The following is a 12,131-nucleotide window of genomic DNA, read 5'->3' as shown; positions in this document are numbered from 1 at the left end:
ATAGATAAGTTATTAAGTTTAATTAACAACTTATATCAAAACTGTTGATACGTACTATATATAATTTAATATAAGATATAAAAATACGCATATGAAGTTTATTAACTTTAACATAAATAGTAGTGGAGGGTGTCATTGCAAATAGTATATATTATTTTTTAAGAAGTCACCTGTGGCGTTTTATTAAAAAATGTATGTTATTAAAAAAAAATTCTTCCATTTTGTATTTTGTGAAAAGAGATGATTATTAGGTGATATTAGCTGTAAATATCTTTTTGGTTTTGTGTTAGATGTAAAAAAAAAAAAAAAAAAAAATCTAATTATTTATAATACATTGTACAGGATTAAAAATACATTGGAAAGACCGAACGGAGAGAATCTGTGACGACAATTAAATTTTTTAACATGCATGATAAAATCAACTATCCTTAGCATGGGAGGCTGTAGTTGTAAAAACTATATTTAAGTTTTTAAGAAGCCATTCGCCTGTGGCCATTTATTTAAAAAACGTATATTAAAAAAAAACATTTATTTCATTTTCTATGTTGACTAATTGTATTTGCAAACATCATGATAATCAGTTGAGGGTATAACCACGGATAGTATGTATTATTTTTTAAAAAGGTAGTTGAGTGTTGGTTTTTTTATGTACAACATCAAAAGGGAAATCGGTTTTTAAGATCCTGCGACATATTAGAAGTCACTTCTAATCTGTTTTACGCGCAGCTTTCCGTTTTGTAGCAGCTGTGTCTGTATTTATAACAAATTATAGTCAGTGGTTTGGTAATGTGTATATATTATATATATGTGTATACTATATTTTCAAGTTTACCTGGAATTTCAAACGGAAGTGATCTTCTAACATTTAGCTTCGTTTGTTGGCGGATGGAACTACTCTCCTTGTCAGTAGTTTGGGAAGAAGTCGGATGATCAGGAGCTGGTGTTGTTATGGAAGATGGTATCTCAGAAGGTGGTTTTTCAATATTTGTAACAATGAATCGAATGTTATTCTCCGTCGATGTATTGGTCATCCGAACTATCATTTTTTTAGGAATTCCTTGTAAGCAGATAGCAATCTGTGGTAGTTCTTTTCTGTCGTTTATGTTGTTTTCTGATATCAGCTTATCTGATGTTGTGCCAAATAGGTCCTGTGATGCGTTATCAGATATGGAATGAGTTTCATCTTTAATGATTGCGTTAAGTTTGAACCTGTATGTGTGTCAAAATAAGTAAGTGGCAACCATCAAAGTTTTAATTTTTTTAAAATTATTTTTTGTAATAAATGTTTATTATAGAGTGACACTTACGTGCTGGATGGAGAGTCAAGTATGCCGTCTGATGGACAGAACCAGTTCTTCCCCTGTCTAAAAGTTGTAATTTTACATTTTGGACATTGAACATGATACCAACAGTCCGAGAAGACATATTCAATTATGGCAGCCTTTGTCATAAGAGTTTTGTCCTATATAAGACAGATAGTTTTGTAATTTGCAAAAGAATATCTTTATGAATTCATTTTGCTGTACAGATACGTAGATGAAGCCATAACATACCGAAAGATCAGAATGAGTTTTGTTGGCTATCTCTGATAATGGTATTGGAGGATCCAGGAAAAGTGGTGACTGAGGCAATGTATTATAGCTGCAACACAATAAAAGAAAATGTTACGTACAATGTAATGTAGTTTATTAATCAACATTTATTATAAAATCTGTCCATAAAGTGTTATTTGTGGGATTGGTGAGCTGATGTATAAATGAGTGGCATGTATAATGTAATGTATTAAGTCAATCTACATTTATTATCAAACCTGTCTGTTAATGGTGTTATCTCTGGTATTGGTGGATTGATGTATATATGACTGACTACTTGTCCCAAGACGCAGTGCTCCTGTAAATTTAGTATCAAAGGTAATATGGAAGAAATTCATCTTAAATTAATTTTTTTAAAATGATTGACATCGTATTTTTTTCATAAGTACTTACCTGCATAAGTTGAGATCTTTACGCTTGTTCCGACGACTATAACAGGAGAAGGAGTATTTTCAAGAGCAATCCGATTGAATTTTGAAGGTGTACTGGTGCATTCTTTCCATAAACTTATTGCAATATCTTCACCACTGATGTTTATAGGTGTGACGCATCTTAGTAATGTAGCAGAATAATATGATAAAGGAATTACTTACTATTCATTTTTTAGTATCAGCAACAGGTATGGTTCGGTGTCTTTTTTTGTGCAGTTGATAAGCTTGCTGAAGATCCCAACAAAATCTGTAACCAAATGAATGTAATTGTTAATTATATATGTAAATTCTTTTCTCTGATACATGTTTAACGTGTATACATGTTAACACCTGCATGTTGATCTTTGTAATCTGGTATCTGTTTTTTGGTAATCATATGAAACCAATGTCTAGGAATAATGACAGTGTCTGGAAGAGGTGTAATAGAGGATGCTGTTCCAACAGCCATGTAAGTATCATTATTTACCCACTTTTGATAACGATCCGGAACTCCACATCCATAGTTCTCAATTGTGTAGCATCTAGAAGGAATGAGCACGGACTGTAGAAAACCCTGATCTTTTCGTTGTCCGAGGATCTGAATGGCATCACCCTTGTATAAAAACGACAATATATATGCGGTTAATGTGTGTATATATTAGAAGAAAGGGTTAAGATGGAAACAAAGAAGTTACATTTTTGTCAACAGCCAAGAACCATGTCTCTTGATTTCTAATCTGTGGTGTCCACATACGCAAGATTCGGACCTATAGTGATTTAGAACATAAGCATTTTATTGGTTTTTAAAAAATGTCTGTTCCTAACATGAAGTTGTTATTAATTTCTACCAATTTAAAGCGTCAATTAAAAAACTTTTTTTTCACAGAAAAACTGAATATAAAGCTGTTATCAAAGTAGATGTATTCATATACCTGTACTGCTGTTCCCGGACAGCCATAATGCAGTTCTGAGATTGTTGTTGTTATTTCAGACATCTCTTGTGTGATACTAAAGAAACAATAGCATTGTTATTTGGAAATATGATAATATAGAGCATGTTTTATGAGTTGGTAAAGTAAAGACAACAAAGATACATAGATTAGCATGCTGTATATAATAGTAAATGATAAATATGTATTTGACCTCTGAGTCATTAACTTTCTGCAGAAACTCTCTGAAAACAACGTTTTTGGTTTTGTTATTTGTAGTGTTGTCATCAGAATGTATAAGTATTTTGACTGAATCTGGAGATGTAGCGCGAGATAAGGCAACATAAAGCTGCCCATGTGTGAAAACTGGCTGTGGCAGATAAATTCCAATTTTCTTTAAAGATTGGCCTTGGCTTTTATTAATAGTCATAGCATAGCAGACCTTTAACGGGAATTGTTTCCTAAGAAAGGTAAAAGGTATGTCTGGGGCTTTATGAATAAATGTAATACGGGGGAGGAAATTTTTTTACCAATGAAAGTCCCAGTAATAATTGTTGCCTGAATCACATTTGATAGTAGCTGTGAAACCATCAATCGCGTACCATTACATAAACCTTCTTTCTGGTTTATGTTCCGAATCAACATAACAGGAGTGTTGATCTTCAATAACAGCGAATGCACAGGTATGGAAGGGAAGTTCAACGCATTAAGATATTCTAATGGATAAAAATCATTAAACTCTGTGTTTTGGTTACCAATGAATTCGATAGTATCAACACTTTCATACATCTTAGAAATACCAGGGCTTTTCTGTACAACAATATCGTTTATTTTTTGGATTGTTTCGTTTTTCGGACAAACTATTGCTCTACCTGACAGAACCAATGCAGAAGGTATTTCCAGAATACCATCTCCGTAAACGAAGTCTATAAGACTGGTTAATGCGCCTTCTGTTGGAGGTATAATAAGTTGTGCAGGAATTTCAATCCATCTGGTATTCGTGTTATCATATGCGTCAATTTCACCAATTACACCATCTCCAATTTGGAGTAGCCAAGATGCGAACTGTGACACGCTTAATTGTGTGTCAGATGAAGCGGACAAGTTTCGAAGTCGCATGTTATCTGTTAGTCTATACAAGTTGAAATATGGCCATAAGTATGAGTTGGGTAGTGTAAGGGAGATAATTTCAGATGATGTGCTTCTTGGTGAGACAGGTAAAGTTTGCCGAAAATCTCCTCCTAATAACATCGACATGCCACCAAAGGGTTTACTTTCACATTCGAGTATATCTCTCAAAGAGCGGTCCAAACACTCGAAACAATGCCTGTCACTCATGGGCGCTTCATCCCATACGATGACGGACGTCAGTTTCAACAACTCAGCAAGCATTGTCTTCTTTGCTATGTTGCAAGCAACATTATGAGTAAAGTCAATCGGGATTTTGAACCTCGAATGAGCTGTCCTTCCTGATGGAAGGAGAAGAGATGCTATACCGGAATCAGCAACAGCAAGGGCTATCTTCCCTCTTGAACGGAAATGAGCAAGTATCGTGGTCCATAGGAAAGTTTTTCCAGTTCCTCCATGTCCGTAAACGAACATCAGCAGCTGCGTGTTTGTAGCTTCTGCAGACTCAACAGCATCATAGATGTGACGTTGTTCATCATTTAAACGTGACAGCATCTCTTGGTGAGTAACTGTCAAACTGTCTTTATCATAGGTCATTTCTTCTAAAAAAAGGCGGTTTCTTAACATAGTAATTGTCTCCTCTGTTGGTTTGGGCAAATGGAAGTCAACAATAGATTTTGAGGGTGTAGAGGATTTAAAGAGATGGTCCAATTCATATAAAACCAGTTGCTGTATTTGAAAATCACTTATACTTACATCAACACTTGGGTCTGACATCCTAATGTTCCGTACCAAATCGTCGCTCATCTTCTTCCATCCAAAAAGCCACAGAGACATAGGATCATTAACTTCACACAAAAGGAGCAGATAACAAAATAAAGACCGCAGTTGAGAGGACGTAGCCCATTCGGAAGCCTCAGTAAAAGCATCCATCCACTCTTTATCTTCCCCTATTAAACCTAACGAATCACAGGCACTACGAAAATCAGGGTACACAGTGTTAGAAACAGTACGTACATCTTCATAAGACTTGCACCCTTTTTGATGACAAAGCAACATTCTTAAGTAAAATAACTCTCCAGCAGAGGGGTGAACAAAGATAATTCTACCTAACGCATGGGAAGTAGTTCGTTTCCTTCTTTTCCAACCTTTAGCCTGTTTGTCCCACCAATATTTGGTAGGATATGAAGTATACGTAAGATCATGACCACTTGAATCCCACTTATTGTTATCAAACCAACCTAACAACAAACTGCAACCAAAACTGGGATTTTCAACTACCTGTTGAATAAAAGTGTTTTCTTTAAAAAAAACAGCCTGCATATTTGGCAAATGTACAGGTAGTATTACAACAGGCGGGTCTCGGTCATGAATAGGAAAATCAAGTATACGCCAAGCTGCCTCATGAGGACAAAGAAAACGGCCATCAATGTAGTTCTTAATCTCATCAACTACAGTAGGTTCCGCTGAGGTCGAAGGTTCAGAAGCACAAGGATCTCTGTGAACAACAAACTTAACACGCTCCATTCCCTTTGACACATATTTGAACAAATATTTAATCATCATATTCCACCCGCAATATTCAACATTGATATGTGCATTAAAACGACAACACAATCTCTTGTTATAAGGGACAACGAACCTATTGTCAATTTCTACACCTGTTTCTAACCTATGAACAGCAGTGGAATTTCTTTTATAATGAGCATAACCATCCTTATCAAAAACCGTATCAGATCGAAATTTTTTTGGGAATCTTTTCTTACACTTACCATCCTTCATACATGGGGATCTACTATTCAGCAATCCACATGGCCCATGTATAAGGCATCTTGTAACTGTTTCATATAGTAATGGCTCCGAAACAGGATCCGGTAATTCAGCGGTAATGTAACTGTCAATTGCAGCTGCTTCCTTTATCTTATGGGAATCTGCTATCCATATCAGTGCATGACAATGTGGCAGCCCTCTTTTTTGGAACTCAATAGTATATAGATCTGTAAAAAAAAAATAAAGATAGCAAACAGGGAAAATGTAAGTGTATACAGTATAAGAAAAGGAAATTATGAATAAGGGAAAATAGAGGTACAGTTGGTAATAATAAATTTTTTCAGGGAAAGGAAATTACGTGCTGAGACAGGGCTGAATGTCTTGTCGGATTTCAAGTATGCAATAAGCGCATTGACTTTCATATGAAACACACGTGAGATTATGTCAGCCCTGCTTGACACATCAACCTGCTGATACATAGCCATGTATCTTCTAATTTCTGGCCATCCAACATTACACGTAAAAGTTATAAAGTATTGCGGATTCCCATATTCCCTGCAGATAGAAAGAGCGTCCTGATAGTGGCTCTACATATACCTTGGACCGCCAACAAAAGATGGTGGTAAAATAACTCGCTTCCCAATACCTCTAGTCTCAGTATCACCCCGTGATATAGCATCATAAATACCACTAACATGCGCTGATCTTAGGTGATCTTGATTTTGTTCATAAAATTCAAGACGCGAAAGCCCGATACAAGCATACGCGTCAACTAAGTATTGCTGGAACAATCTACATGAATTTAGTACAAGAGAGTATACAGCATTCCTTGCATGTATATGGTAACTGTAGTACATATTAATCGTAAGATTCCTAGCTTTCGAACCAACGTCATTCAAAAGCTTCAACCTTGGAGACCACCCGTCCTCACCATAAGGAAATAAAACAGGGTACTGCAATGGCATGTAGCTAGGATGAAGTTTGCTAACCCTACGTGGAGGTCCACTTTTTGAATAGACAACTATGTCATACGTACCACCAACTGCATCCTCTCCAACCACAATACAACCTAAACTACCTGGGGCGGGAGGGTCATACAGACGATTAGGAACATCATTAAAAAGACGAACCGCATATTCAGGCAGCTCCCTTTCAGCAGCTATATCTTTTGCACATTTAAAAGTTCTAACATATTCATTATGAAGTGTAAAAATATCCATAAGAGACTGAACTATAGTAAGATCTAAACAGGCAGTTCGAAAAGCAGACAGCCTGTTATCCAATTCATGCTCTGTATCAACAATATACAGCTGCAAGAACTTTGGTCCTTTTTCATCTACGACATCAAAAGCGCCAATCCAGTGACACACCTGACCCGAAACCTTGAATACATACGGACCATCAGTCCTATTAACTGTCTCATTACCCTACCTCCGAAAGACGTCATACTAAACATACTATTATAAGCCCTAATGTTCTTAATAAAAGGACGAAAATCATACAGAGCCAGCAACAATTCAGGAGGCGGGAGCGGATATGGCAAGACAACGGAACCAGACTTACAACAACGTGTATAGGCAGGGAAGTCCGGCCGTGACAGATAAAGAACCCTTTCCTCAAACCAAAAAAAAGCGCCACAATATTTACAAATATAAGTGCAATCACCGGCGTCTTCGTAAGACGGTAAAAGCAGAGCATCGTTAACAATAGAAGAACACAAAATTGCAGCTAAATGAGGAGAGAAACCACGTTTTGAAGTCGAACGTGCAGACATCAGATTAGATACGGAGGATGAGAAAGCATACCTAATGAAGGAAATGCGTTAGAGAAAACAGCAACCCAGCAACGAAAGAGGAAGGAGACAACAGAGAAGTTAGTCGGCGAAATTAAGGATAAGAAGAAGAAAATAACGGACAGGTATACATAAAAGAAGGCAAATGGAAAATCCGTGTCCCAAAAAGAAAGAGGGAAAACTTTAGTGTGTGATTAAGAAAAAGAAGAAAGTATACTGTAGCCGAAGTGTTTAAGCTTTTATGTATATATAATTAAGACGAATGTGGAATATAAAAGAAAAAAAAAAGAGTTCGCACATTTCTAGAAGATTAAAAGAGGGAGATGGTCGTGTGAATGACAAGCACCAAAACCAAAATCAAGAATGATTATATCACCTATTTTCATTAAAGTTTTATACTCGTATATGTCTCTAGCCCCCTTCCAACACACACACACATACGCACACTCTTTATTTTAGACAAACGGATATAGAAAGGACTTGTATTTTGTCTTGGGATGAGGCCCGTATCCCTATAAATGCATGTATCGCTGGACCTCCAGTTACTCAGTTCTTCACTTCCACTCTTATCAATTCATTCGTCAGAACTCCAATTTTTACAGATATGGATATGCAGTACAAGGAGGGGATCAACGGTGAGGTGGGTATACGATCTGCAGGAAAAGGGAAGGTGAAGCGAAGTGATTTGTTTGTGAGATTTTTAGCATTGGTGCTAACTCTGGCGGCAGCTGTCGTTCTCGGAGCGAATAACCAGTCAACAACCGTATCCGTAAAGATCGTCCCCTCCCTGCCGCCGGTCAACTTGCCGGTCACCGCTAAGTGGCTTTACATGTCTGCCTTTGTGTATGTATTCATTCTCTCCTACCTTTCATGTTCATGGTTTACGCGGGTAAAGTAGAACGATTATAATTAATGATTTAAAACAAATATATTTGTATATTCAAATATTTATTAATATTAATCATATATTCGTATCCTCGTAGTTATGTATAATATATCATTTCATTTTTTATCATTAATTAAATTATCTAACTGAAATTTTCAACAACAATTTATAGAGTAAACTCATAATTGTAGAATTAGTGTGATTTAAAATTTGTCTGCCAGATCAATAAATATGACTAGGATGCTTGTATGAAAAAATCAATTAGAATAAAATTAAACGAAATATTCTTATTACTCTTTAAATCTTTGGCTTAAACAAAATATTATCAATATTCTTCGATCAACCTCGTATCTAAATAAATATTTAAACATATTAGTTCAAGATTTGGTGTTAGTAAAATTATGCATTGATTTGAAACATATATCTTTAACTTTTATTTTAATATATTTGTTTTTACATAGATCACGAGACAAGTTGATGGGACACTAAGGATCACGGCAACCATCTTAATTTTTATGTTTTCATTAAATTATTTTGATCGGCATAACAACTTCTATTAATAAACAGAAACATATATATGATACATTAAATTCAAGATAGCAAAATATATATTATCTTGTTGTTGTGGTTCATCAATTATGTTGACTTATAAGATTTCCAAATTCAATTTCCCACAAACATGACTTATGACTCCCACCTACTTTACATATTTAAATTCCATAAAAAGCAATCACACACACGCTTTTAAAATAAAGAAACATATATATGAAATATGATTTAACAGTTTTCTTGGCTATTGGAATGGATCTAGCTTATATTTATATTTAATAACATTAATAGCAAGATAATCAGTTCATTTAATAAGATTTTTTTCTTGGTATGGTAGATACCTTGTGATCGCAAATGCAATAGCATGCTTTTATGCAACGATGTCTTTGGTGGTTACATTAGCAGCTAGGGGTGGAAAGAAGAACGTAACCTTGATTGTAACCATTTTAGATATAGTAATGGTGGCACTTCTCTTCTCGGCAATGGGTGCAGCGGGTGCTGTTGGTCTTATTGGCCTCAAAGGCAACTCACACCTACAATGGGGAAAAGTGTGTAATGTGTTCGATAAATTTTGTCACCAGACTGCTGCTGCAATGATCTTGTCTTTCAATGGCTCCATATGCTATCTTCTACTCGTTGTGTTAGCCACTATCAATGTCTACAAGAAGTTTTAAGGAGACCAAGTATTCAATGTTGGTTACTCGACGTTAACGACTTATAAATCATTTGCCTTGTTTGTCTTTCCAATATTGATGTATGTCGATCTAGATATGTTATGAGTGTAGTAGTTCAGACGTTTTGATTAATACAATTTTCATTTATTTTACATGTGTTATTATTTTTTGTGTGATTTTCAACTATAACCGTTATATAACTTGGTGTCTCCATCAATTTGGTTTTTGGGTTTGTGAAATTGATCTTTTTTTAACAAAAACAAAATTTTGGATCTTACTTTGTCACACAATACCAAAATTCATATTTCGATTCTTTGTTTAGATTTGATTCCAATATGTATTAAGTGAAAGTGAATTGCAAGAGGTTGGTTCGAATCAAGACATTTCTCATCTATTGATGAGATACAAAACAGATCAAGTTGGAGGAAAACATTATTAGAATTGGAACGGCCAAATGATGCGTCCTTAAAACAAAAAGAGAGTTAAATTGGGGGTGTTTGATTGAGAATTCTAGTTTCTTTGAAGAGATCATAAACACAATAACTCTAACTATATAATTAATGGGCTTTCTATCAGCGATATGAATTGCGGGTCCATCCTCCATTAAAGATGAGAGTTTCTCTTTTTTCTCAAAAACAAATTCTCCGATCCAACAATTTGAGACCAAGTCTTATCTATAACGGATTCAACTCCTTGTCGCCAACTTACATTTTTTTTTCTTAATACTACATTCTTTCCTAAAGAAATTAAAACAGTTGTTTGGAATTACTGAAATGAAAAGGTGCCCAAACCAGACAAAGTTACTTTCAAATTTATAAAAACTTATTGGTGCATCTTGGAATCCAATTTTGTGAGGAATTATACTCTTCGGGTACTATTAATAAAGGTTGTAACTCCTCTTTTATCACACTTATTCCATAAATAAATGGCCCTCTATCTCTCTAGGATTACTTCTCGGTCGACCTTATAGGATGTACAAGGTTGAAAAATCAATTTCAATAATGATCTCCAATGTACTTGCAAATAGACTAGACATGGTGATTAGCTCAATCACGGTTCGAAACATTTTTATAGCCCCTTTATCATCAATGAGTTTTACTATGGGCCGGAAAAGCAAAGAAGAAAACCAATCGGCCGAATATAACTCCGTCTTCCAAGTTTTTTATTTAACAGCGACATGACATTAGAAAAAAAGCAACTCTAGCAAGACACTTGAGCAAGAAAAAGTTGAAAATTACATAGAAAAGACGTTGACTGGTTTTTTTAACCAGTCAACCCAAGAAACAGGGGCGGAACACAACCATTAAAACTAGGGGGCCGGAACTAAAACTTCAATACAAAAACATACAAACAAATTCAATTTGTTCAAGCTTCAAACAACTAATTATTTTGATTTTACAGAAAACTGTTTATAAAAAATATTTTAATTTAACGAAAATACAAAATTAACTAAAAATAAATAAATAAATGAATAAATAAATAAATAGAAATTAACAAATAACATATACATATAAAAACAAAGTTATATTTAGTTTCTTTATACATTTTGGTAAGATTTATGTACGAATCATTTGTACAACAAATTAGCAATTCATAAATTGACAAACAGTACAAAAGTAATAAAGCATTGTTGCAGGCTTTTACTATTTGTTAGGCTTTTACTATTTTAACAATGCTTTAGTTTTTCAAATTCCGATACCCATTTCACATTCTACTATTTCACATTCTACTAGAAAGAGAAAGTTAAAGAGATTAGCGAGAAAAAGAGACATACAACCACAAATCCGGTGATGAGAAGATGTTGGAGAAGAGAGACAACGAACAAACAAAAGTCAGCACAAGTCCGTCGGAGAGGAAGCATCGGCTGTTGAAGACGTTGATCAGAGTCGCAGTCGGAAAAAGGAGGAGAGAAGAGATAGAGACCGCACAAAGATCATGAAGGTAAAGAGGGGAGAGTGAGTGATGAGAACTCCGGAGAAGGTGAGCAGTTTTATTTTCCTTCTCGCAGCAGAATTTTTAGTTTAGGGTTTATAGTTTCTCAAAGATTGAGTTAATAAATTGCACATTAGAAATTTAGAAGCGTTTTGTGGTTTTGTATAGAGTATTACTTTCCTAATTTTATTGGGTTTGGTTTAGATTTTATTTCAGTAATTTTTTGGATTTCCGTTAATTACTTATTGACTGAGATCGTGATTTATTTTTTGCCTTTTTTCTTTTTGCCGTTCAAAAAAAAAAATTTATGTTTGTATTTTTGGAATAAATTAATAATTGTAATACCTTTCTTGAATTGTATAAATAAATTTGCATAAGATATCAGGGGGGGCCAAAAGTTACTAAAAAATCAAATCAATACCATATATATATAAACCATGTATTAGTAAGTTAAAAAATCAGGGGGGCC

General features: G+C 34.8%; 4 protein-coding genes across 6 annotated transcripts; 1 reads left to right on the top strand and 3 right to left on the bottom strand.

Annotated features, from left to right (window-relative positions):
• Window positions 1-581: 581 nt before the first annotated feature.
• Window positions 582-7,726, bottom strand: LOC145165687 (uncharacterized). Of its 3 annotated transcripts, none has more exons than XM_079084485.1 (11): window positions 7,635-7,726; window positions 2,935-3,010; window positions 2,698-2,769; window positions 2,354-2,615; window positions 2,186-2,270; window positions 1,986-2,119; window positions 1,811-1,865; window positions 1,554-1,641; window positions 1,308-1,462; window positions 833-1,209; window positions 582-750 (listed from the first exon to the last, which is right to left on the bottom strand). In XM_079084485.1, the coding sequence occupies exons 2-11, from the start codon at window positions 2,995-2,997 to the stop codon at window positions 707-709; spliced, it is 1,335 nt and encodes a 444-aa protein (XP_078940611.1). In that variant the 5' UTR covers window positions 2,998-3,010; window positions 7,635-7,726; the 3' UTR covers window positions 582-706. The 3 variants fall into 3 exon arrangements, with proteins under 3 accessions (XP_078940611.1, XP_078940609.1, XP_078940612.1); XM_079084483.1 differs by lacking the exon at window positions 7,635-7,726 and adding an exon at window positions 3,146-3,288; XM_079084486.1 differs by lacking the exon at window positions 2,935-3,010 and having other exon boundaries at window positions 7,635-7,666.
• On the bottom strand, window positions 3,376-7,628 carry LOC145165686 (uncharacterized). The gene is made up of 2 exons (XM_079084482.1): window positions 6,188-7,628; window positions 3,376-6,056 (listed from the first exon to the last, which is right to left on the bottom strand). Exons 1-2 carry the CDS (start codon window positions 6,312-6,314, stop codon window positions 3,376-3,378), a joined length of 2,808 nt encoding a protein of 935 aa, XP_078940608.1. The 5' UTR covers window positions 6,315-7,628.
• On the bottom strand, window positions 6,417-7,603 carry LOC145163514 (uncharacterized). Its single transcript, XM_079082354.1, has 2 exons — window positions 7,256-7,603; window positions 6,417-7,211 (listed from the first exon to the last, which is right to left on the bottom strand). The coding sequence occupies exons 1-2, from the start codon at window positions 7,601-7,603 to the stop codon at window positions 6,417-6,419; spliced, it is 1,143 nt and encodes a 380-aa protein (XP_078938480.1).
• A 231-nt stretch (window positions 7,727-7,957) lies between the features above and the next one.
• LOC145162315 (CASP-like protein 1E2) lies at window positions 7,958-9,882 on the top strand. Its single transcript, XM_079081495.1, has 2 exons — window positions 7,958-8,464; window positions 9,394-9,882. Exons 1-2 carry the CDS (start codon window positions 8,226-8,228, stop codon window positions 9,728-9,730), a joined length of 576 nt encoding a protein of 191 aa, XP_078937621.1. The 5' UTR covers window positions 7,958-8,225; the 3' UTR covers window positions 9,731-9,882.
• Window positions 9,883-12,131: the final 2,249 nt, after the last annotated feature.

The sequence above is a fragment of the Lactuca virosa genome, chromosome 3 (assembly GCF_052849685.1).
Source record: "Lactuca virosa cultivar CGN04683 chromosome 3, Lactuca_virosa_CGN04683_v6, whole genome shotgun sequence".
In the NCBI taxonomy this organism is placed as follows: Eukaryota; Viridiplantae; Streptophyta; class Magnoliopsida; order Asterales; family Asteraceae; genus Lactuca; species Lactuca virosa.
This window is presented reverse-complemented; position numbering and strand designations above follow the sequence as displayed.